The 27,800-nt window shown below is 38.0% G+C and overlaps 1 protein-coding gene across 1 annotated transcript in view; it reads left to right on the forward strand.

Moving 5' to 3' along the window:
* Positions 1–27,800, forward strand: part of KCNH8 (potassium voltage-gated channel subfamily H member 8) — a gene marked incomplete at both ends in the record, with an annotated part of 389,811 nt that overhangs the window by 109,256 nt on the left and 252,755 nt on the right. The window contains one exon of the mRNA XM_082840176.1: positions 18,452–18,685. Coding sequence (XP_082696302.1) covers positions 18,452–18,685 — 234 coding nt within the window. The remainder of the gene's footprint in view (positions 1–18,451; positions 18,686–27,800) is intronic.

Genomic DNA, 27,800 nt, shown 5'->3' on the forward strand with positions numbered 1-27,800 from the left:
TATAATAATTTATATATACATGTATATTATAAAATTTTATGATGAGAAATTTAGCACTTGTGTTTGAATACTTTATTTCTATATTTAAAAGTTAAGATCTCCAGAATTCAGGGCTTGGTTGGAAGAAACCCTTCAACAAAGCATGGCAAGATTATTTCTTAGATTTTTGTTATTGGTCTTAGAAGTCGTCTAGGCCAAGCCTTTGCTGCTCACTGTGGTCCCCTTTCTATAGTATTTGTGTCAGTCAATCATCTCAGTATGAGTAGTCTTGGTAATAGGAAACTCACTGTATTTGAGGTAGCCTGTGATCTTTTGGGCCGCCTTAGCTATTAGATACAATCATATTCATGCAGAGATGAAATCTTTTTTCTTATAATGTCTGTCCATGGACCTTGCTTCTGCTTCCTGGACAAACCTAGAACAAGATTGGTCTCTCATCTCTGTGGTAATGCTGCGAATGTATGAAATGGTGTAATTTTCTCATCTCTAGACTGAGAAAATAATGACTGGAAAATCATAAAACAAACTGAAAAAGGAAGGAAAAAAACAGGAATTAGAGATTATCCAAGTCTTTGTTTTTGCAGACACTTGCACCCCTTTCTGAGAATTTCTTATTTGTATAGAATAAAAACTCTCTTTTTGTGATTATATAACCACATGCTGAGCAAATGTGTCTTGCTTTCCCACTGTGGATGAATAACACAGAGGAAGAAGAGCCTTTATAAGGGCAGAGGAACCAATTACCTAACCTCCCTCTCTCTAAAATTGTAGTTAATATAAAAACAGAGGAAAAAATAGTGTTTAGGATGATGCTAGTTCATAGCATACATTTATATCATGAGATAAACATCTTAGGTTTTTCCCTCAATGGACTTTTGTTGGAAATTATAGAATTTGGTACAAGTATTTAAGGTCATTTGGTATCAATAAGTGTCTAAGCAGTAGATGAGAAGAGGGTATCAATCTTTTTTTCATTCCAGAAGATGTATTCCAAAATACTAACTTTAATTTTTACTAACAGCAAAAACTTTTTTAAGAAGCAGACCTAGAAAGTTCCCCCCCCAAACACATATAACTCTCAGAATGGAGGGTTAGATAAGTTACTTTTGATACAATGATTATTATATCTCCATTCAAATTATGGTTATAAAAACAGGAATAAATGGGGAAATATTCATGATAATGTATGTTTCAGTTAGGAATTCTTTTAGCTTCAAATACCAGAAAATGCAAATATCAGTGGTTTGAAAAAATTGGACTTTTTCTTACCTGATAAAAGGTCTTCATATAGGCTTTTGCTGGACTAAATTCTCCAATCAAAAGACATAGAGTTCCTGAATGAATTAAAAAAAAAAAATCTACATTTTGTCTACAAGAGACTCACTTTAGATATAAGGACACACACAGACTGAAGGTGAAGGGATGAAAAAGATGTTTCACACAAATGGAAGTCAAAAGAAAGCTGGGGTAACTATACTTAGACAAAATAGACTTAAAAACAAAGGAAATAATAAATATCAGAGCACAAATAAAAGAAATAGAAACTAAAATGATAATAGAGAAGATTATTAAAACTAAGAGCTGGATATTTGAAAAGGCAAACTAAATTGGTGTCTTTAGTTAGACTTACCAAAAAAAAAAAAAAAAGAGAGAGAGAGAGGACTTAAATAAACAATATCAGAAATGAAAGAGGAGATGTTACATCTGATACCACAGAAGTACAAAGACGCGTAAGAGACTGCTATAAACAATTACATGCCAACAAATTGGACAACTTAGAAGAAACTGATAAATTCCTAGAAACATACAGTCTACCAAGACTGAATCATTATGAAATAGAAGGTCTCAACAGAATGATTAGTAAGCAGATTTAATCAGTAATCAAAAACCTCTCAAAAAAACAAAATCAAGGACGAGAAGCCTTCACTGATGAATTCTACCAAACATTCAAAGAAGAATGATACCAGTCCTTCTCAAAGTCTTTCAAAAAACAGAAGAGGAGGGAACTCCTCCAAACTTATTTTATAAGGCCATCATCACCTTGATACCAAAACCAGAGAAGGATGCCACAAGCAGAGGAAATTACAGGCCAATATTCTTGATGAATTTACATATAGAAGTCCTCGACAAAATATTAGCAAACCAAATTCAACAATACATTAAAATTATCATACACCATCATCAAGTGGGTATTATTTCAGGGATGCAAGCATGGCTCAACATCCTCAAATCAATCAATGTGGTACACTACATTAACAAAATGAAGAATAAAAATCATGATATCTCAATAAATGCAGAAAAAGCATTTGGCAAAATCCAACAACAATTTATGATAAAAACTCTCAACAAAGTGGGTATAGAGGGAACATACCTCAACATAATAAAGGCCATATATGACACACCCTCAGCTAACATTACGCTGAATAGTGAATGGCTAAAAGCTTTTCCTCTAAGATCAAGAACAAGACAAGGATGCCCACTCTGGCCACTTTTACTCAACATAATATTGGAAGTCCTCATCAGGGCAATTAGACAAGAAAAAGAAATAAAAGGCATCCAAATTGGAAAAGAAGAAGTGAAAGTGTCACTATTTGTGGATGACATGATATTATATATAGAAAGCCCTAAACACTCCATCAAAAAAACTGTTAGAATAAATGAATTCAGTAAAGTTGCAGGATACAAATTTAATTCACAAATATTTTGAGTTTCTATACACTAATAACAAACTATCAGAAAGAGAAGTTAAGAAAACAATCCCATTTTCAGTTGCATCAAAAAGAATAAAATACCTATGTATAAATTTAACCTGGAGGTGAAAGACAAATTTAATGCCATCCATATAAAAATTCCAATAGTATTTTTTACAGAAATAAGAAAATTAATCTTAAAATTTATATGGAACCACATAAGACCCCAAATAACCAAAGTGAACTACCAAAATACCAAGGGCATTTTTCACAGAACTAGAACAAATAATATTAAAATTTGTATGGAAACACAAAAGACCCTGAATAGACAAAACAAAATTTAGAAAGAAGAACAGAGCTGGAGTAATCACACTCCCTGACTCCAGACTATACTACAAAGCCACAGTAATCAAAACGGTATGATACTTGCACAAAAGCAGATGCATGGATCAGTGGAACAGAATAGAGGGCCCAGAAATAATCCCATGCACTTATGGTCAGTTAATCCACCCACAACAAAGGAGGCAAGAATACACAATGGAGAAAAGACAGTCTCTTCAATAAGTGGTGCTGGGAAAACTAGACAGCCATGTGTAAAGTACTGAAATTAGAACATTCTCTAACACTGTACACAAAAATAAACTCAAAATAGATTAAAGGCCTAAATGTAAGACCAGAAACTATAAAACTCCTAGAGGAAAACATAGGCAGAACATTCTGACATAAATCGCAGCAATGTTTTTTTGGATCTGTCTCCTAAAGCAAAGGAAATAAAAGCAAAAATAAACAAAAGGGACCTAATTAAACTCAAAGACATTTTGCACATCAAAGGAAACCATCAAGAAAACTAAAGGGCAGCATATTGAATGGGAGAAAATATTTGCAGATGATATGACCGATAAGGGATTAATATCCAAAATATAGAAACAGTTCAAACAACTCAACTTCAAAAAACAAATAACCTGATTTAAAAATGGGCATCAGTACTGAATAGACGTTTTTCAAAAGAAGAAAAGCAGATGACCAACAGGCACATGAAAAGATGCTCAATATCACTAATCATTAGGGAAATGCAAATCAAAACCACAATGAGATACCATTCGACCCAGCAATTCCACTCGTAGGTGTACACCCCCCAAAAAACAAAAACATTAATTTGAATAGATACACGCACCCCAATATTCACAGCATTATTTACAATTGCAAACATATGGAAGTAACCTAAGTGTCCATCAACAGATGAATGTATAAAGAAGATGTGGTCACTTTATACAATGTAATACTACTCAGCCATAAAAAAAATGAAATTTTGCCATTTGCAGCAACATGGATGTACTTGGAGGGTATTACGCTAAGTGAAATAAGTCAGAGAAAGTATAACATCACCTGTGTATGGAATCTGAAAAATACAACAAACTAGTGAATATAAGAAAAAAGAAGTAGACTCACAGATATAGAGAATAAACTAGTGGTTACCTGTGGGGAGAAGGAAAGGGAGAAGGGAATATAGAGGTAAATACTTGGCATTAATTCTGTTATTTAAAGATGTCATAAAAATTTTAAGCTTTTTCCACCCTTTAGTTCTGCCACACTCAGGCATGCCACCTCAAGGTCACAGAATGACTGCCACAGCTCTAGACACCACAATTAAATTCCAAGACAGGAATGAGTGGGAAGAGAAGGTAAAAGGGCACAATGGCTCGGATGATGAGAGCATTTCTTTTCTCATACCTCTCTTTTAATGAAAATTAAAATATCTTCCTGAATACCTGCAAGCTGACTTATCCAAATATCTAACTGAACAGATCTTATTAACCTGGCCAGGTAATAACAAGTGAAAAAAAAAATCAGTTTCACAATTATATGATTACTTATGACTAGTTAAAAAGTTTAAGAAACTAGTTTAAAATTATGACCAGTAGCTGAGAAAGGTAGAATCATGGGGAACATGTTTATTTTTTCTCTGGTTTCCTAAGGCTTTGTAATATGGCTACATTAGTTTGATAATGAAAGCATGCACTTCTAGTGAAAATAAGTTCATTTGAACGCAAAGTAATTAGACTTGCCTGAAAGACTCATTGATTTATCTAAAACCTTCTCTTACTTCCCACCCCACATATCTGTACTTTCGCAAAGCAGGGAAAAGGGTGGGGAAGCCCTGCTAAGAACTTTATGGTCATTCTTTTAACTACAGAGCGTGCAATGTCACAGCCCACATCTTGTCCGGTGTCTTCTGACTCAGAACATGATTATGTTGATTTACTTAAAAATCCATCCTGCAAATCATATTTATTTTTTTAATAAATTTATTTGTTTTATTTATTTTTATTTTTGGCTGTGTTGGGTCTTCATTGCTGCACACGAGCTTTTCTCTAGTTGCGGCGAGCAGGGGTTACTCTTCGTCGCGGTGCAGGGACTTCTCATTGCAGTGGCTTCTCTTGTTGTGGAGCACGGGCTCTAGGCGTGCAGGCTTCAGTAGTTGTGGCACTCGGGCTCAGTAGTTGTGGCACATGGGCTTAGCTGCTCCACGGCATGTGGGATCTTCCTGGACCAGGGCTTGAACCCATGTCCCCTGCATTGGCAGGCGGATTCTTAACCACTGCGCCACCAGGTAAGCCCTGCAAATCATCTTTAAAACATAGAATATACTTAGTAGTGAGCTGGAAATGTGATTCGTTTTGTGACCTCCTTCTTGTTGCTTCTACCTTACTGGCCCCTCCCAGTCTCATTTGATGGCTTCTCCTGATTTTCCAACCTCTAAATGTGAAAGTCTCCTGACTCAGTACTCAGACCTCATCTTTGCTCTAGTTATACTCTCTAAATTATCTAATTCCCGTTAAGTCCACATTTATACCTTCAGCACAGATATTTTATTCAAACTTCAGACTCATTTATTCAACTACCTACTTGACATGTCTTCTTGGATGCTATTTATGCTTCTTAAACATTGTACAAATACCAAACTCTTGAAATCCCTCAAATCTGCAGGGTTATTTGTTTTTTCATCTCATAAAATGCACCTCTACCTGTCTAGTTTCTAACACAAAAGGATTGGCATCATTCTTTGATTCTTTTTTTCTCTCCTGCTGCAGTTGAATTCATTGGCAAACTCGTTCAGCCTCTCCTTCTAAAGATGCTTCCGATCTGACCGTTTCTCATAACCTCCATTGCTCCCACCCAGAGAAGGCAGGTGACTGGGGCACAGTCACACAGCTTATTGAGAGAGCCAGAACCCAATTCTAAGATATCTCGTATATAGACCAGTGTTCATCCAAAGTATAAAATGTCCGCAGATATGTTTTTTTTTGTTCTTTTGTTGTTTTTTTTGCGGTACGTGGGCCTCTCACTGTTGTGGCCTCTCCCGTTGCGGAGCACAGGCTCCGGACGCACAGGCTCAGCGGCCATGGCTCACGGGCCCAGCCGCTCCGTGGCATGTGGGATCTTCCCGGACCGGGGCACGAACCCGTGTCCCCTGCATCGGCAGGCGGACTCTCAACCACTGCACCACCAGGGAAGCCCCACAGATATGTTTTATTTCATATTTATACCTCCTCATGACTTAGGTCTGAAAGGTGTTCAACCTAAAATCTAATCATCAACAGAAATGAGTTTTTTCATGTAAAGGCAGTTTTCTTATTGCAGGTTAGGTGGCTGCCATGGTGTCTGGTCAACATAACTCAGATGTACCCATAACATTCACTCAGGAAAATGTGTGTGTGTGTGTGTATGTGTGTGTTTGATAGAGACAAGATTTAATTAAAAAAAAATACACACCCACATAAGTGCTTGATGATGGAATATCCAAGGATAGACCATTTCCTTATAGAGTTTAGCATCTATTTGTAGTTTTGTATATAGTGGGCTTGGGTTTGAATGGCTAAGAAATCATAAATAAATAAACATATTGAAACATCATTAAAAATTGTAATAGTCTTAAGAGAAGAAGCAGACTATAATGATAGAAAATAATGTGGGGTGACTTATTTAGATGACATAGTCAGGGAATGACAGTCTGAAAAGTGGACATTTGGTCTGAGACCTGAAAGATGAAACACAGCGGGAAGAAACTGCATGGGCACAAGCCTTGGGAGAGAGCTGGGAAGGACATTCTCAAATGTTAGATAGTAGGTAAGGAGTAAGTGAAATCCTAGATAAGGTATTATGGGCCATAATAGAGATGTTTGAGGTTCATTCCAATTGCCATGGAAAGCCTTTAAAAAATTTAAAACAGGAGAATGATGTTTTTCTTTGCAAAAATTATTCTAGGTAATAAGACCAAAGCAGGGGTTAAATCCATATGTGGAGAAGGTTAGCACCCTTTATCGTCACAGCATTGGTGTCACTGGTTTGTGAAAGAGTGAGGTCCCCATCAGTAGGTACTTGTGCCACCACAAGACAGAATATTGCAGAGAGGGCCTATGGGATTATAGATTGGGCATTAGGTTATATATGGACCTTTATAATCATCCCCAAACTTTGAGCTCCTGTAGTACTATTAACTGAGCTAATTATTAGAGTCTCTTTAGGAATGATAGAAAAATCATAAAATCAAAGGGGTTATTATTTAGAACAGAATTCTCCAAAACCTTATATATTAAATATATACTCACCTACAAAGTGGATATCCCCTTCCCAAGATGAGGCTGACATATATGATGTGAACCTTCCATTAGGGCAGATGGTCTCAATCGTTTTGGAAATATATATCATCTAGTGGTGTTGTTTAAAATGAAGATCCAGGGCTCCCATCCCTTGGAGATTCTAATTTAATAGATCTGAAGTGAGGCCTGAGAAATTGCAACCTTAATAAGCATCCTAGGAGATCCCAATAGGCGAGGTGGACCAGGGCTGCACTTTAGGAAACAGTGGACTTGGTGATGTCCCTATGCAGATTCTAGCTCTCCTTCACCTCTTGTTGTCATCCACCGAGATCAGGAGTATTGTAGCTCTGAGGATATTTTAACTTGCATTGTCACGTTACTCAACCTTTATGAGCCAAACTCCCTTCATCTGTAATAAAAGCATAAGATGCTTTTGTGAGGACCAGAAATGCAAAATGCGGACCTGAGAGCCTGGCATATCATACCTGTTTAATAAACAGCACCTACTGTCTGCCTTATTTCTGTCTAATTTATTTAGCCGCCTCTTTTCCTAGTTATCTTGGTTTACTAACGCCGAGTCAGCATTGACCTGTGTTGGTTTGCTTCTACATTATTGTCATCTTCCTCTTGCCTCCACCTCACCCACAAATTCCCAGAGACCTGCAGCTATCACCTTAATTCAAGTTTTGCACTCTCTCTGCATCATTATAAAGACACTAGAATAAAAATGCTAATATTACAGCTGTAGAATAACTGTAACTATCAAATTCTTGTACTCTTGTGTTTCCTGCTACCTAAATTAATTCTCTCTTGTAGAACCCCTCATCTTTCTTGTTTAACGTGAGTACTGGGAAGCAGAGAAGACTATGCAGTGGCTAGATGAGGTTCTGGAAAAAGCTACCAAATGATGAGAAACATTTGCATTGCATTAGCTTCCATAGAATATAAACAAAGTTTGAAGGGAGAGAGGAAAGTCAGTCCACTCTGGGGCACTGGGCACACTAATTTGTATCTGTTGTCTTCAAAAATTCAAATTGGTGGGGCTTCCCTGGTGGCGCAGTGGTTGAGAGTCCGCCTGCCGATGCAGGGGACACGGGTTCGTGCCCCGGTCCGGGAAGATCCCACATGCCGCGGAGCGGCTGGTCCTGTGAGCCATGGCTGCTGAGCCTGCGCGTCCGGAGCCTGTGCTCCGCGACAGGAGAGGCCACAGCAGTGAGAGGCCCGTGTACGGCAAAAAAAATAAATAAATAAAAAATAAATAAATTGGAAAGCCCTTGAAGTGTAAAAGAAAAATAATAAAATGACTAAAATATGGCTGAATGAATCCCCTTTTTTCAAATCTTCACGTATGTGCAGTAAAGAGCCTGTTCTAGTTTGTTTGAAATTAAAAGGAAATATTCTTCGAATTAAATGTCATTGCAAGCAAACTCTAGGTTGTGCTGGAGGATGATCAAGGGACAAGTTAAATGAAATATTTGGGGAATCTGAATAGACACAGAATATGGCTGGTTTCATTTGCTGTGTTCCATTTAATCTGTCTTTCAATAGGTCCAGTAAGATGCCCAAAGAAATAGCTATGTCTTTCTGAACAAAAATATTGTCACGTGGTCTTATTTTGTCTTTAAATAAACTCCTAAGAAAAGTTTTACAAGGGTGTAAAATTGAAACCACAATTAGCTACCTATTTGGTAATTTGTTTATTTAAGAGAATAAAATGAGACTTGTGCCAGAAAATCCAGGTTCCCCGATTGCCAAGGCTTGTTAAGCCCTCCCTGTCAGTTTCTGCCTAACTTCCTCTCTCCCTGACCCCTCCTCTGGACTGGGAGACCTGGGATTTTTGTATCATCCAGTCTTATATATTTGAAAAGGGATAAAGTATAGTGAACACTGCGCTTTCTCCTCCTCTGTTTGCAAAAGCTGGAAAAAAGCTTGACCTTCCCAGACAGCTCACTTATGGTTCATATTTGATTTGAGGGAGGAGAGGTAGGGAGGGACAGGAATCATAAATATGAAAATGTAGGAATAATAGCCATTATTATTTAATAGACATTATGAGGCAGGGATATTTACATCATGCCTATTTCTTTTCTCTAGGCACTGTTGGAAACAGGTTAGTCTACCTTCACTAGGGTAGTGGCTAAAAGACAGTATCCTGGATTAGAAAACTACGAAGTAGCCCTGAAGAGTCCCTAAGGATTCCCAAATGCTGAATTCATGTACACACAGTAGTTTTCTTTACTGAGTGAAAGTGCCTCATAATTTCATTTTATATTTTGGAGAAAGGGCTTTGTTTGGCATTATTTAACTTCATTTGTTTGTTTCTTTTTTCTTAATTGGTTTCCTAATAGAAAATAAAACTTTCTATTTATGCTTACTGAAGACTTTACTAAAAGTAGCAGGTCAGGATGAAAACTATGGGCATGAGATGGACTGTTCAGGGCAGTTCTGACTTTATTTTTAAAGTTGCTGGTTAAAAATGATTCCTGCTAAGTAATAAAACAATAGATTTGGCTACAAACAATTGCCCTCATTTGATGTGCTTTAATAAAAACTAATAGGTTCCAAGTTTATTTCACTCATTTGCTTAACAAATACTTATTGAGCACCTACTATGTGCCAGGCACCATTCCAGAGGTTGTGACTAAATTAATGAACAAAACAAACCACTGTCCCTTACAGTGTTCATTCCAGTGACAGAGTATAGATAATCTAATTTTTAAGAAAGTAAACAGATTATGTGAAAGACCATTTGTCTAAATGACTACTTCTATTAGACAAGAACCCCAGAGAACTGGGGCATATTTTAGTATTATTTCAAATGTATTCGTAGAGAATCAATTGTGGATAAAATACCAAACACGTTTTGTTATTATTGCCTTTGAGATTTTCTGGTCTCTCCCCCATTCATTTTACTTTTGATGAATCCTGCCCTCCTGTCTTAATTAAAAATCATTCTTTTTCTAAATGAAACTCATTTACTGAGTTCTAAGAGACAGTGCACCTGAAAAGAAATAGCACCACTCACCACTGAAGTTCACACAGCTGAAAAATGGAATTTGCAAAACTTACTGGTGATTTTGCTAATACCAAATTATGATAAAGAGTATACTAAACTTGCTTTGAATTTATTCGTCTTAATGAGCTTTTATCTTTGTTTATTGGAAATTTTAAAATTTGTTGATCTAGATTCTTTCTACTTCATCAAGATTACTATTTGTCTTTAATCAAGTTATTTTTATTAAGCCATTCAAATGCATGGTTAAATACATTTTAAGATGTTTCCGAATAGGTATTCATGCATATGCTACAAAATTCAGACACTAAAAAGAGAATATGATGAAAATCAGTCTCCTTTCCTTTTTTGTTCTCAGCCACGCAGGTGCCCTCCCTCATTCGTTTACTGTGACTAGGTTCTTCTAGATCTTTCCAGTGATATTCTAAAGGAGCTTCTCAGACTTTACAATGTGCATATGAGTCTTGTTAAAATACAGATTCTTATTCAGGGGGTGTGTGCTGAGGCTTGAGATTCTCCATTTCTAAGAAGTTCCCAGTGAGGCTGCTAGCTTCACTGGCGAGGTGGTGAAGCACATTAGTTTATATTTGTCTCTGTGTTTACTTGTTTATTGGCCTTAAGAGAGCAAGATGTACTCATACATATACACAACTTTCTGCTTTCTACTATGACTTCAGCCCTAGGGTTCCAGCTTTGAGCTTTGCTTTGTTACAAAGTTTTCTTCTCATCTTTGCCTGAAGTGATCATTTATGCAGTATGTTAGAAATCAAACCATAAATGATGAACGTTAGCAATATAACCATTTGAAGCATGCTACTAGGTGATGTGTAAATTGTAATGACTAGGAGAATCCCTCTTTGCAAATTTGCCATCTGCTTTTTAAAGTAAGGTTAGAAAAGTCCTCAATTCCAAGCAGCCTCTAAATTTTAGCAGAGAGCATACTGAGGACTTTAGCTTGCAGCCAGTACCATTAATCTAATACAGAGCCATCATACTTGGAAATGACACAATTAAGCTCCCCGAAAGCAATATAAAGTGCAAAGATCATTTAAATATTTTAAAGTCATAAGCATTCATATTCTCTGTACCTGGATAAAGTAGTCTCGAGAGATGACGGTGACCGATATCACAAGAGGTACAGATGTTGTCTTTGTTGGACCTGTATGTAAGTGTAATTCAGACAGCTTGGGAGCAACCCATAAAAGAAAATTAAAATTTCATGCTTGTTTCTTCCCCTCTACAAGAAAATGGAGGCCTGTAAGTTTCAAGTTTGCCCATCTGTGTGGTGTGCGAGTCTGTTCATATGAGTACTTGCTAACGCAACACAAGATTTGGTTTTAAAAGAGAACCTGTATCAGGGGCACTTTTTAGAAATAAAGATTTGGACCATCAAAGTCTCAGTTTCTGTGTCTTCGGCAGAAAGAGCCAGGGGTACAGGTTTCTCTTTGATGCCCAGTTAGTATCTCTCAGTGATGCTCAGTTAGTATCTCTTAGTATCTCTCAGTGTGTCTTTTGGTGTCACTGGCTCGGGGTCTCCATGTGGAGGATTCTTAGACTGGGTGCTGAGCTGGTTGTCTTAAAGGACCGAGGTTGAGGGGGAGAGTGATCTGGATCTGTCCAATCTCTTAAGCATACACCATTCTACCACCAGTCGTGAATCTCAAACTTAGGTGATGTAGGCGTGTACTAAACAGTATGCAGAGTCATAGAAAACAAACAGCATATCCTCCTGAATTTTCAATTGAATTAAAAATATGGCAGGTCCATATTAAAACATAATAAAAAAAAAACACTCAAACAAGCGTAAATGCAAAATTCTGTTGGATTTTTAAGTTAACCTGAGATTTCAAACCAATATCTATCGAGCTTAGGTCAGTGCCTCTAGGCTCCTTGGAAAGCACATTTAGTGGCTTTGGCCACTAAATACACTTCTACCTAGTAGAAGGGCATTTCAATGGGGAAATTTTAGGAATACTGAAGAGGTCAGAATCCAGATCGTTTGAATTGCAACTACATTTCTTTGTCTCCTGAGGGACTCTGGAGTGGACCTATGCAAAATATTTTGGAGCCAAGAAAGTTGTTGTCATGTTTTTGAAATATTGACTTTCTGGAGGAAATGAGGAAGTGTCCTAGAGGTTGTTGAGAGATCCAGACCGGTTTAGGAGATGTCATCAATGAACTTCTAATGAATGATCTCTATAGAGAAAAATCTGTGCCTTTGAGGTCTTTGTAGACTGAAGGGGTAAAAATATTTTTCTAGAATTAACCCATTTCTGCTGGAAGTAGAGAACAAGTCACTTCTTTACAGAAAGGATGCATGACGTAGTAAACATTGTTTGTCACATAGACTGGATTTTAATCCCTCCCTTCAAACCTTGGACTGGACACTAAAGTTCTCCAGGTCTTAGTGTTCTCATCTGAAAAATAGGCTGAGGATGAAAGGAGCTAGTAGTGGATCAGTGTTTGCATTCTCCTCTTCTTTTTCCTTCTATATTTTTCCTTTCCAACTCCCATTCCCTTTGTGCCTGGCAGTCGACAATGAATAGTACATCTCCATTTGAATGGGAAAGTGGTACCCTACAGTAGGGACTCAGAGCAAATGACCTGGGTCTCCACCAACCCTGAGATTCCCTCTGATGATCCATGAAAGCTTTTGGCTAAGGAGCCATTTAGATAAATAATCAACTACTCAGAATGTAAACACATTTAAATCTTACTGTTTACCAGCACTTTGAAACTAAATTTACACAAAAGGATGACCTAGAAACAAGGAGGAAAAAGCTGTGTGGCATTTAGATGCATATCACATATGCATAATTGATTCTTTAAAAGGTTAGGGCTTCCCTGGTGGCGCAGTGGTTGAGAGTCCGCCTGCTGACGCAGGGGACACGGGTTTGTGCCCCGGTCTGGGAGGATCCCGCATGCCGCGGGGCGATTGGGCCCGTGGGCCATGGCCGCTGAGCCTGCACCTCCGGAGCCTGTGCTCCGCAAGGGGAGAGGCCACAACGGTGAGAGGCCCGCGTACCGCAAAAAAAAAAAAAAAAAATTTAAAAGGTTAAATACCCTTGACAGATGTATGGTTGGTGATATACCCCTGATGGGTTCATAATCATTACGGCAGTGGCTTTGTTTTACATAATTCTAAAGTAAATGTCACATTTCTTCTTTGGAGATTCCAGGACTGGTATTCAGAAAAGCATATGTTTCTAAGTAGATAGCTGGGAAGAGGAGCTACTCTTTTCCAAACAGAAGGACTATTCACGTAGCTAGTACACTAAGCTTTATGAGAAGCCGACTGCCACTAAATTCTCTCGAATTGAAATATAATTACATATCAAGGACAGGACAAGTGCTACCTATAAACAGAAAAGCTCAAATACATGACTTTTTTTTTTTTTTCTGTTTTGCTTTGTTTTTGCAGGGTATTTGCAGGAAGAATTCAGTACCCCAAACACACTATGATCCTTAATTGAAATGCACATATTAGGCAATTTGGTGAATCCTTTAGCGGCTTTTTTCAGAAGCTTATTGTAGCTCTGAAGGACTGGTCTTTTCTTAAGTCCATAAACAATTATAAAGATGCTAAGGAAATTAATAAAAAAAGCAAGTCACTAAAAAGTATGTAGAATGAACTACCATAATATATGCCATAAGAATCAGAAAAAATAGGCAACATGAGGATACATATGTAAGTGGTAAAAACTATGTAAATGGGAATGATTATTACAAAAATTCAAGTTATGGTTTTCTTCTTTGGGGAAGGAGGGAAATACGATTTGTGTGGTGCTCACAGGGGTTTTCACCATCCACGGGTGTTTACTGTTGTTTTTAAATACTGTTATTAAACTTTTTTTCAGGTGTGTTATATTTTTTAATTTTTGAAAATGGAAAAAGCAAAATAACAAAACACAGTGAAGAGAAAGCACAAATTAAGTTGGTTAAAAAAAGAAAAAGACAATGTAATATGGTAATCATAATAAAAGTAAATATATCAGTCTCAGGTTGGTGGATGTATCTTCATGTCGTACTTTAAAAAAAATTAAACGCATGCTATGTGCAAGACACAGCTATAAAATACAAGTCCCTGCAAGGGTCAAAAGTAGAAAGACAGATAAAAACTAACAAAAGAAAACTATTGCCAACAAACACATGAAAGAATGCTCAACATCGCTAATCATTAGAGAAATGCAAATCAAAACGACAATGAGATATCATCTCACACCAGTCAGAATGGCCATCATCCAAAAATCTAGAAACAATAAATGCTGGAGAGGGTGTGGAGAAAAGGGAACCCTCTTACACTGTTGGTGGGAATGTAAATTGATACAGCCACTGTGGAGAACAGTATGGAGGTTACTTAAAAAGCTACAAATAGAACTACCATATGACCCAGCAATCCCACTACTGGGCATATACCCTGAGAAAACCATAATTCAAAAAGAGTCATGTACCAAAATGTTCATTGCAGCTCTATTTACAATAGCCCAGAGATGGAAACAACCTAAGTGTCCATCATCGGATGAATGGTTAAAGAAGATGTGGCACATATATACAATGGAATATTACTCAGCCATAAAAAGAGATGAAATTGAGCTATTTGTAATGAGGTGGATAGACCTAGAGTCTGTCATACAGAGTGAAGTAAGTCAGAAAGAGAGAGACAAATACCGTATGCTAACACATATATATGGAATTTAAGAAAAAAAAAAAAATGTCATGGAAAACCTAGGGGTGAAACAGGAATAAAGACACAGACTTACTAGAGAATGGACTTGAGGCTATGGGGAGGGGGAAGGGTAAACGGTGACAAAGCGATAAAGAGGCATGGACATATATACACTACCAAACGTAAGGTAGATAGCTAGTGGGAAGCAGCCGCATAGCACAGGGAGATCAGCTCGGTGCTTTGTGACCGCCTGGAGGGGTGGGATAGGGAGGGTGGGAGGGAGGGAGACGCAAGCGGGAAGAGATATGGGAACATATGTATATATATAACTGATTCATTTTGTTGTGAAGCTGAAACTAACATACCATTGTAAAGCAATTATACTCCAATAAAGATGTTTAAAAAAAAAAACAGTATTGCAATAAAAAAAAAAAAGAAAACTATTGTGGCTGTCTAAATGATGGGAAACTGGACTTTAGGACAAAATGTAATGTTATGTATTTTCTCTGTCTCTAATTCCTATTTCTCCATTCATACTCTGAGCCTGGGCCATCCAGGCATCTGCTCCAACCCTCCAGGTCTTTTGATAATGATCTCCACCCATTTTTGTCTTATTCCTAGCTAGTCATTTTAAAAGCCCTGGATCTTCAGTTTCTCAACTCTGGGAGTAGTTATCTGTGTACCACTGATTTGGTACTTACGATATGCTGTATTTTAATGTTACAGATATTCATGCATTTCTTTAATTATGTTGTAACATCCTAAAGCTAGAGATTATACTTTATTCATCTTTTTACACCCCCCTGTCACCTCACTCTAGGAACTGCCATATGGTAGAACCATGTCACATGGCATATAGTAGAGTCAATAAACATGTCAGCAGTCGACTGAAAAATGGCTTCTGAAAAAACATTAAAAGCTCTTTCAGGACATTTGAGTACTTTGCCAATGTTCTGCATTTGCATTTTCTAAGCTAGCTCTCAGCCTAAATTTTAGAATGGAAGGAGGAAGAGAAACTAATGGTAAGAGAGTTACCCAGAACTGTGCAGAGTTGGTGAGACCAAGACCATTAGGAGGGTGCCCCCCTCTGGACCTAGCTGGGAACTCCCATAGGTTCAAGGCTGATCTTTAAGGGCAGGGACTGCATCTAATACACTTTTCTGCCTCTCTCTGCACCTGGAACAAAGTCCATCACATCGTACACCATCAACAGATGCTTCTTCAAAGTGTGAGAGAATTAAACATTAGTCTTGGATAATTTAATTCACTCCCATGGCCTCAAAACAATGTGCCACTGAAGGCTTCCCAGTATGGATTTTAAGCTCTGACTGTTCTGCAGAGGGAGAGGGTGACTGGGCAAGGAGATGGGTAAGCCCGGCCCAGGCAGGATGCAGATGTTAGCACTTGGATTTTTACTCTGGGCTTAGGAGGTGACTGGAGCAAACCTGAGTAAAGTGGGTTTGGTTCTGCCAGCTGATGGGGGTCTATGGAAACATGCAACAGATGTTGAAAAAGAGATGGGAAAGCCCATGGAACAGATCATCAGTGCCTGTCCTGCTGGCCACCAAGAAGTAGCTGGGATTCCTCTTTTCTCATGGCATACAAGATATGATGTCTGCTGCAAACCTCTTTTAAAATCCTAGTTTTTTTCTTGTTTCTTTTTTTTTTGCGGTACGTGGGCCTCTCACCGTTGTGGCCTCTCCCGTTGCGGAGCACAGGCTCCGGACGCGCAGGCTCAGCGGCCATGGCTCACGGGCCCAGCCGCTCCGCGGCATGTGGGATCTTCCCGGACCGGGGCACGAACCCGCGTCCCCTGCATCGGCAGGCGGACCCTCAACCACTGCGCCACCAGGGAAGCCCTAGAATCCTAGTTTTTAATAAGTAATACATAAAGCATATGCTATAAAATTCAAAGGATATAGTAAGAATATGGCAAAAATAAGTATTCCTATCCCCTCTGCTCATAGTTGCTCTCTCTGAAGACATCTGCAGTTACCAGTTAACCCACTTGGTTTTAGGTATACCTAAACACTTCCTGTTTGGGGATGCACGTACCTGTCTATATGGGTTTATATATTTTCTGACAAATAGTTCATCTAATAACATACTACACCGAATCATGATTCTTTTTCATTTAACAATTTATGCCACAGTTCTTTCCATTTTTCGTTTTCTTTTTATTATCTTTAAAATCCCAGCCTCTAATACTGTCTGATACACTGACTCTGTTCAACTTCAGTTTCGTGAGTGAATGAGTGATTTCATAATAGTCTCTAATTCATTCTGAACCTGAAAGTCACCCCCCAACGCATTTTATACATGTCTTGTCTTACACCCCATCTCTAATATGCATGTTTTTGCCTGTAAACACCCCTCTAAGTTAATCTCAAAAAATTTGAACCTCCCTTGAATGTTGTCTTTCAGGCTCTCCTCCAGAAGTTATCTCTAAGCGCTTAACAACTGTGTCCTGTTTTTTATTGCCCTACATTCTTATTTGTTAATATAGTAGCCATAAGATGTGAATAATACTCTTAATAATAATTTTTATTGAGTACTTATTTGTGCCAGACATCGTGCTAAGCATTTCTCACGAATCTCTACAACACATCTATGAAGTAAGGAACAGTATCACACTCTCTGTACACCTGTCAGTGCCCTCCCAGGATCTCCTTGACTCAGCCTTAAGTTGCTGTGCAGACCATTTCCTTATATACGGTGGCTTCCAGCATCGTGCTGCCCAAGTGACCTCCGGAGAATGTGTTCAGCCCAAGTGGGCAGGCCAAAGTGCTAACATACTGACAGCCCCAGAGTGTCCTAACCAATGAGGTATAGACACTCATGGAGGTGGATAAATACCCCGGCTTTCTCTCCTCTCTGGGAAAAGTTTGAGCTGTGCTCTGCCCAGTCATTTCTTCCGTGTGTCCCTGTGTGATTGAGCCTGAGTTGCTCATATCTGTAAACCCCTTTCTGTCTCACCCTTTATCACCTTTCCTCCCTGCCCACTTCCTTACTTCCTAGAATCACCTGCCAAATAAACTGCTTACAGTCAAATCCTTGCCTCACGGTCTGCTTTCAGGGAAACCAAACCTAGGGAAACTGAGGTTCAGAATATGTGAGTAATTTGTTCAAGGTCATCTGTACATCAAGTGGCAGATTCAAGCTATGAACCAGAAGCCACACTCAGAAGCACCATCCCTTACTGTTAGGTAGATGGTAAGTGCCTCAAAGCAGGCCGAGGAATACTCTCTTCCCTCCATGGTGTGTTTCAAAATGCAAACCAATGTCGGAGCTTAATACATACTTCTGCTGGGCAATGCCGTGCTATGTTTTGGGGTGTCTCTTTTCCACCCCAGCCCATCAGGACTTGCATTTTAGGTAATGTTGGCTAAACATATGTGCTTGCGATTTGTTACTGAAAGTGCGATTTACAAAGAATTTCTCATGCTTGTTTACTTGCTGTCTTCTCCTTGTTGGTCTACAGATAGCAACTTCATCCTCGCCAACGCCCAGGTGGCTAAGGGTTTCCCCATAGTCTACTGTTCGGATGGCTTCTGTGAGCTTGCTGGATTTGCCCGAACAGAAGTCATGCAGAAGAGTTGTAGCTGCAAATTCTTATTCGGGGTTGAGACCAACGAGCAACTGATGCTTCAGATAGAAAAGTCCTTGGAGGAAAAAGCAGAATTCAAAGGAGAAATTATGTTCTACAAGAAGAACGGTGAGTTGGCTTTTTCTGATGGGTGCTCCTTGGACAGTTGTGAAAGGTCACCCACCTTCTTTTAACTCCCATTGCCGTAATTGCTCCATAACTCCCACTAAGACTTAATGGTATTTTACATAAATACAGTCTGTTATTGAAGTTCCACAAATAACTTGGATGATGGCCTTGTTTTAGCCATTAACAGCATAAACTACCTAGAAATTTAGCATTAGAATTACAATTATTCAATGTCAATATATTAACTGAGGTAATATATGTTAAAATAAAGTGTATTATGTTGTGGTCATGCTTAAGATATATATCAGATATGATGGTTGTTAATATATTAACGGATTCAGAGATAGTTAACTATTCAGAGATAGTTTTCCATCTTTAAGAACCACATCTCAGCCTCAGTCATTAGGGACAGAGATCCAAGTGTTTGACAGCAGAAAAAGAAGTTAATTTAAAGGACATGAGCATAGGCATTTTCTCTTCCAGTTTCCTGTTCACAGAGCCTTTCTCACTATTCTTAAATTCTAGAGACAAAATAAGAGACACACAGTGTCTCAGGGTGGGAGTACATTTTCCTGGACTCAACACTGCCACTGGGCAATACTATTTTCTTGTGGCTATGGTTTTGACTCTCTTCTAAATGAAAAAGTATCTAGGCATGGGTGTAGTTTCCACAGTGCTTGGTTCCTACATGGGAATAGATATCATTATCCTGTAAGCTGTGGTAGAGGGGGTGAATCCAAGAGGCATTATATTGGAGAAATGCTAGATCAAAAATGAGAACAAACCATCATTTTCCAGTTTCTAGAATTCTGTCTCTTTTTTTAATACTTTTCCTTTGAGTAACATAGCCCCCTGAGTTTTATTTAGCTGGGCACATGGCCGCCTAGCTAAAGAATATATTCCCCAGCCTTCTTTGCAGTTAGCTAGGGCATGTGTCTAAGTTCTGGCCAATGATATATAAGAGTGAATGATTTATGCAACTTCTGGGTGAAATCCCTAAAAAACGAAATTGTTTGACCTCTAATTTCTCTTCTTCTCCTTTCACGTGGTGTTGTGGACTGAATTACATCCCTTCAAATTTCATATATCAAAGCCCTAACCCCCAGTGTAACTGTGTGTAGGGATAGGGCCTTTTAAGGTTAAATGAGGTCATAAGGATGGAGCCTTAATCCAATATGACTGGTGTCCTTATATGAAGAGGAAGAGACACCAGGGATATGTGTACATAGAGGAAAGGTCGTGTGAAGACACAGCGAGAAGGTAGCTGTGTATGAGCCAAGGAGAGAAGCCTCACCTTGATCTTGGACATCCAGCCTCTAGAACTGTGAGAAAATAAATTCCTGTTGTTTAAGCCAGCCAGTCTGTGGTATTTTGTTATGACAACCCTAGTAAACTCATACATACGAGTCAGAATGTTAAGGCAAGGCTGGAAAGCCAGCTTCAACCATTTGTCAAGGTCGACAGCATAGAGTAATACAGAGCAACAATAGGTAAGGAGCCTGGGTGTGGTTTTAGGTCCACCTTTCCCATCCTAGACAAAGACACATCCAGTTCTATCTTGTTTGAATCACTCTATTTCTAGGTGTTTTTGTTACAACATTTAAATTGTACTCTAATTCAAGGTTTCACAACCTTGGCACTATTAACATCTGAGGCCAATAATTCTTTGTTGTGGGGGCTTTCCTGTGCATTGTGGACAATTAACAGCATCTCTGGCCTCTTTAATACTTAGTACTGGGGTCATTTTTAGGAGGAGGTATCGGAGCGTGAACATGGGAACTTCATCCTCTTTTAAAAGTTATTTGTCTTTGGAGGACAGTCCTTGATTGTGTGAATTTTGGATGCATGGTAGTCAGGAAGTATTGGCAAGCACCCCTCTGGGAGGAATAGGATTTCCAGTTCTTTGGCACCAGGAACACAGTTCAGACCATTGTGTCCTTCCCAGTGTCAATAGATAAGGCCTACATTGCAAATGCGATAAAATAAAAGGATTCTAGCTCTATCTAATTTTACCACAATCACTGAAAAGGGGGCCTGAGATAAAAGAAAATGGAGTTGGTCACTGAGAATGCAAACTGGTAGGGAGTGATAAAACCGCCATCTGGTGAACAAAGGGAAAAGGAGAGGCTTTGTCTGAAATATCCGCTGACTGCAGACTTGTCCTTCTTAAGATAGGTGCCTTGTACAGGTCTCTCCAAATCCATTTGTGTTTCTTCCTTTTTAAGCCTTCTCACAATATCCAAATGTGGCACCTCTGAGAAAGGTTAAGGCCAAGGAGGAGAATTTAGGTGGCAAGGCCAAAGGGTGGAGACTTTGGAGGTCAGAAAAGTAGAAATATAAAGCACAGGGTGGGAGTGAACCCCTAAAAGAGTTTCCCGAGCCTAGTTTTTTATAAAGATGCCTACAACCTTGGACCCCTTTGGATGGAAATCATTAAAGGCACCAAGAAAGAATAAGGTTTTTAAAAATTAGGTAATAAATAAGAAGACAACTAGCTTCACAGATAAGCATAATACTCAAACTTTTCTTTGGCTAAAATACAGAGAGTAATATTTTATATTTTTATGTGCAGGAGTTAACATTTCTTATTTCTTGTCCTCCCTTTAAATTGCCCAGATTCTACCTATACATCAGAAATAGACCATTACGATGTCTTTTCAAAAAGCAGTCCCCTCCACTTCTGCTGATATACAAAAGGCATTAACCACGGCTATTCTAGACAAACACATGTATGGGTACCTGAACCAAGGGTAACAATTTTATAAATTTGGTGTTTATCCTCATTGTTTTTTTTTTTGATATCAGCAATACTTTACTTATAGAGTGGTTCCCTCCTTTTTTACACGCAGCATACTTTGCACACTATTCTATAGTTGCAGAGCAATATCTTTTACAACTGTGTATACCTTTTAGAACAACATATGCTGGATGACAATCACTCATTCTTTTGTACAGTATTACATCATAGGGATCAATCATAGTATTCCATCAGGTGGATCCACCCTAGTCACTTACAGTATTACATCAGGTGGATTCATTATAGTATTACATAGTCAGTTAAATAAGCCTCTACTGATGGACACTTGTGTTCCCTCTAAAATGTGATCACTCATTTGCATAGCATTACATCATATGATTCAGTTCAACGACTCCCCTACTGATGGACATTTGTGTTCCCTCTAGAATGTTATCTGTTTTCTTTGCTCTTTCTTTCTCTGTCTCTCTCTCTCTTTTATGTACTACTGTTGTTATTTAGAAAGTTTTGTGTTTTTTCTAAAAGTTATCTTTTATGTGGTATGTTTATATTGTATAGTCCCACTTTTTAAAGATTTTTGTCTTCATTTTCTATCATAAGCGATGTTATAGTTACCCAGGAACCACTTCTCCCTCCTTTCTCTCCCCACAGGCTAATTTAAAGTAATGTCCTTTTAGTACCAGTTAATATCTATAAGATAATCAGTGTGCATGGTCTGCTTTCCTTATTATCGCTCTATGTTCCTCTCTCACCTCTTTCACAGTTACATTTACATTGTCAGCTCAAATAACAATTGCATGTATTTTGTCACTCTTATCCTCCTTTATTTAATCTTGTTGCTACAGTGAAATAATGATCACCTTATATTCTGTCCTAAAGCTTCTCCAATAATTTCTTCATTGTCAGAAGCTTGTTTTCTGAGCCATCTTAGGAAGAGCTCATGGAAACTGTTTCCCTGAGCCCCTGCATTTTAATAACAGTATGACTGTGACCTTTGTACTTGTAGATCAATTCGGGTGAAAATTAAACCTTTGGTTTATATTTTCTTCACTTTACTATCTCAATTATGTTATTCTTTTGTGTACTGGCATAGAGTATTATTTTACCCTAAAAGTGCCACTAATTAAGTGAGTTGGTGTTTTGTCCTGGATGTTCAATGAATTTATTTTATTTTATTATTTCATTTCATTTTATTATAATCTAATAGTTTTACTGGAATATATCTTGGCATAGGCCGAGGTCAGCAAACTCTTTCTGTAAAGGGCCAGAGAGTAAATATTATACATTCTGCAGGCCATACAGCCTATGTTGCAAGTACCCATCTATGTCACCATAGTGTGAAAACAACCCAAGAAAATATGTAAATGAATGGGTGTTACTGTCTTCCAATAAATATTTTATTTGCAAAAACAGGAGGTGGGCTAGATTTGACCTACAGGCCAGTTTACTGATACCTGGTTTAGAATTTTTTGGATCAGATTTTTCCTCTGATATGTGATGTGCCCTGTAGTATTTATGTTTAAGACCCTTTTACTTGGGGAAATTTTTCTTGAATTTTAATTATCATTAGTCTGTTTTCTCACATTGATTTTCCTCTTTACAGTCACTTATTACATGTGTGTTGGATCTTCTTTGCCTGTCCTCTGTACCTATCATTTTCTTCCTCTTTTTCATTTATTTTATTTTTTGTTTTCAATTTTTCACTGTGTGCAATTTATTTCCTTTCCTTTCCTTTTGTGGTATCTATTCACACTTGTATTTCTTCTCTTTAAGTCTTCAGTTCTTTATCTTTCATTTATATCCTCTCCTGAGCTCAGTTAGGTCATATTATTTATATCACTCTTTTGACTTGTATCTTAGTTCAGACTGCCATCACAAACTATAGACTGGGTGGCTTAAACAACAGAAATTAATTTTCTTACATTTCTGAAAGCTAGAAGCCCCAAATCAAGGTGTTGGAATGGTTGGTTTCTTTTTAAGCCTCTCCCCTTGTCTTATAGATGGCTGTCTTTTCTCTGTGTCTTCATGTGGTCTTCCCTTTGTGTGTCTTTGTCCTAATCTCATCTTCTTATGACACCAGTCATATTAGATTAGGGCTCACCCAAATGACTTCTTTTTAAGTAATTACATCTTTAAAGACTCCCATCTCCAAATACAGTCACATTCTGAGGTAATGGGGATTGGGACTTCAACATATGAAATTTTGAGGGCATACAGTTCATCCCATAACTCCTAGTCATACTGTTTCTGAGCTTTTATAAATCAATGTAGGTTATGTATGTAGTTATTTCAAAGTTTGTAAATTTTCTTAATTACTTTTTACTTATTTTGAAATATTTGGGTTTTGTGTGCTTATGGAATATTTTGGATGTGTTTTTACTTTCTGTATCTGTATTCAGATAATTTTTCTCTTTATCTTCTCTTTCATCTTTTTCTATTGTCATGTTTGAATTTTTTTCTCAACTTTAAGAATATTGAAAATAGAGGTGTGCTAGGAAAACTTTCCTAAACCTATGTCTCCTTTTGCCATTCCCAAAAAGTTTTCTTTTTTTTTTTTTAATGCTTTCCCCATATAGCTTACAATTTTGGTTTCTTTCTGAGTTAGGTCTCCTCTCCTAGTGAGGACCTGTTTCACACTAGTATTAGAAATGTTTCCTTTCTTTACCTTGATTTTCCTGCTCTGACCAAGTAGGGCTCTGGTTTGAGCAGTTTCTCCTGGGTATAGTTCTATACCTCAGTGAGTTCTATACATCCAGGAGAGAATTTCTGCTGGGTTTTCTGAGAACATTGGAGGCTCAGGCAACCCCAACACCATCCTACCTTTCTGTAGCCCATTCTCACTCACCTGCAAATTGGAGACTGGGAAGCTCTGTGTTAGTTTTAATCATTTTCAGATCTGTGTGTGGAATCCTCTACTTTCAGAGGATTTCTTCTTTGGGGAGTAGACACTTGTTGACAAATTATGAGGTCCCAAGCTCTAGGGCTATTAAAAACCTTCTTTCTGACATTTTTTTTTTTTTTAATGAAGCTGCTGCTCCTGCAGGGGTCTAGCTTCTTAGCTGGTATTGCTCATCCTTCTGTATTCTCAGGTTTATGGGGACACACTGTCATATAGTTTGGTTGATAATGTAGTTTTTGGATTTCTGATTTTGCTATCTTAGTTACTTTAATTTTGTGAAAGGATTGGGCATATTTCAAAACCAAAGTTTTCATGGCCACCGCTGTATTTTAAATAATCCCTTTAGGCAAGGTATAATTGCTTTGGGGATATAAGTACAATTTTTTATCATCTCCTTCTCCTTTCTTTCTGTCTAAATTTCCATTTGCGTGGTTGGGATGTGAGGATCTTATACTAACTCATGGCATAGTGTAGAAAGGGTCCCCCTAACTCCTTGTGTGTTCACTGCTTCATGCCTGACCCATGTGTCTGATGCTCCCCTTATTGGCATTTGCAGCCGCATTCTGTGTCTGGTGATGCTCCCTACATGACTTCACTTCCGCTTAGCTCTTGAAACCAATATAGATCTCTTTTCATTTTTGCCTGTCTTTCATCATGCCACTGATCAAGGCATTCATTATTGTTCTCTATCCTCTGTATTGCTAGCCTTGGGAGGATAATGGATACCTTAGGTGAGCATTCCCATCCTTCACACATGGAAGCAAAGGGAGACGCTGAGTACACTCGAGCATCCTTTATGCTATCATGTTTCCTCAAAAGTGGGCAGCCACCTTCATGCTGATAAAGAGGTAGTCTGACAAGCAGGTTCTCTCAAGTGTCCCAAAGAGAAGGTAAAATGTCTCTTCTGCCTTCAATATTTCAAAAAAAGCTATCAAAACACTACTGGGTGTAAGGTAGGGTACAAGGATATATTGTACAACATGGGGAATACAGCCAGTATTTTGTAATAACTCTAAATGGAAAGTAACCTTTAAAATGTATTAAAAAACATAAAATTTTAAAAAGGAAGAAATAAAAAAATAATTGATAAGAAAAATACACACACACAGCTTTTCCCTGCTTCAAATCTGTGAAACCTCATAGAGAGGAGATTATTTCTGGCCTCCCCTACTTTCTCACAATCCCTCAAGCTGAGAATGGACAAGCTGGGATGTCATGTCATATTTGTCTTCTTCCTAACTCTGGCTTCTTCGCTTAAATGTTAGCGGTAGAAAATTGTATCGTCTCTGTGTCATGGAAGACCATCATGGTTGAATCTACAAACCCCAACCTTAGTACGTTTATCTTAGCATATCTTCTCTGCAGAAAGCTTATCTTTCAAGCCTATTTTTATATTAAATAGATTCAACAAGAAGAGAAATGCTGCAAGAGAACAAAGATTTAAGAAGAAAATTAAAATGATATAGTTAATTTTGCAAAAATATTATCCTGATATATTAGTTTGCTAGGGCTATCAAAACAAATTACCACAAAATGAGTGGCTTAAACAACAGAAGTTTATTGTATCACTATTTTGAAGTCTCGAAGTTGGATATCAAGGTATCAGTTGGGTTGGTTTCTTTTGAGGGCTGACAGAAGAAGTTTGTTCCATCCCTCTCCCCTAGCTTCTGGCACTCTTCGGTACTCTTTACCTTGTAGAAGCATCACCCTGATCTCTGCTTTCATGTTCACATACTATTCTCCCTGCATGTGTGTCTGTGTCCAAATTTCCCCGTTTTATAAGGACACCAGTCATATTGGTTTAGTGCCCACGTTAATGACCTTATCTTAGCTTACCTCTGTAAAGACTGTATCTCCAAATAAGGTTACATTGTGGGTTAGGACTCTAACTTACTCTTTTGGGGGAACAAAATTAAACCCATAACACCTGGTTACATTTACATTAAACAGATTAGAATTTAAGTCACTTCCCCAAGATCATAAATAAAGAAACCAGGATATATAAAAATCCTCTGACTCTAAGGTCCTTGCTCTTAAACCACTGGTTGTCTGTGGGAGTGGGAATGGTACCACCTCCTAGGAGCATTCTGCCAGTATCTGGGGGTGTTTGACTCAAAATTGGGGGTTCTTTTGCCATTTAATGGGCAGGAATCAGGGATGCTAGATATACTGTAATGTATGGGGTGGTCTTGCAACTGAAGAATTGTCCACTGCTTAACTTGACTTTCTTTCTTCCGTTCTTTTCTTTTTTCTCTTCTTTTCTTTTCTTCTTTCTCTTTCTTTTCTTTTCTTTCCCTTTCCTTCCTTTCTTCCTTCCTTCCTTCCTTCCTTTTCCTTCCTTCTTTCTTTCTTTCTTTCTTTTTTCTTTCTCTCTCTTTCTCTTTCCTTCTTTCCTCCTTCCTTCCTTTTCTCTATCTCTCCTTCCTTCCTGAGCTTTATTGAGGTATAACTGATATACAAAATGTTTCAAACCTTTAATGTGTATATTTTGATGAGTTTGGACATATGCATACAGCCATGATACCATCACCACAATCAAGGTACTAAGCATATCCATCACCTCTAAAAATTTCTTGTGTTCTTTTGTTTTTTGTTTGTTTTTTGTGGTAAGAACACTTAACATGAGATCTATCCTCTTAACATTATGCTAAGTGAAATAAGCCAATTACAGAAGGACAAATACTGCATGATTCCCCTTATATTAGGTATCTCAAATGGTCAAATTCATACATGCAGAGAATAGAATGGCAGTTGCCAGGGGTTCAGAGGAGCGGAAAATGTAAAATTGTTGCTCAGTAGATATAAAGTTTCAGTTATGCAAGATGGGTAAGTTGTAGAGGTCTGTACAGAATAGTACCTGTAGTTAACAGTACAGTATTATGCAGTGCATGACTTTCTAATGCCCCACCAGGCTTTCCAGGAAGTAAAACAGTGGTTTCTAATGACCTGAACTTGGAACTTAACACACAGTGTTTTTTTTGGAAGACTTTAATTTCCTACTGAATTTCCAAGAATAAAACCATAGTGTAGTGAGAGAAGATTGAACTTTATCTCATTGAGAACTTCACCATTTAAGAAAATCTTGTCACTGTCTCCCAATACTTGTCACAGATATGCACATCTGCCCAGGTTCTGCACTTGGAGCTATTGCATTTACAGTGATTTTGTATATTGGTCCAATTATCCAACTGCTTCCTAACATCTTCTGTTGTCGTCTGTCATACCTGAGCATTTCATGTTGTGATCCATATTATTTTACCAGAGACAACCTCACTTTTATTTCTGTTATATTACTGTTAATAATATAGAATGTCTGAAAACTTTTCTGAAAATAATGTGCATTATAGGCAGGCAAGTTTTATTATTTAGATTTTTCAGTTCTAAATAGAAAAGAGGGAAATACAAGAGTTTGTTACAGAAGGGAATCTTGAGTCTGATAGGGTGGTGGAAAAGTCTCTTAA

This window comes from Leucopleurus acutus (genome assembly GCF_964270905.1).
Source record: "Leucopleurus acutus genome assembly, chromosome: 5".
Taxonomy (NCBI): domain Eukaryota; kingdom Metazoa; phylum Chordata; class Mammalia; order Artiodactyla; family Delphinidae; genus Leucopleurus; species Leucopleurus acutus.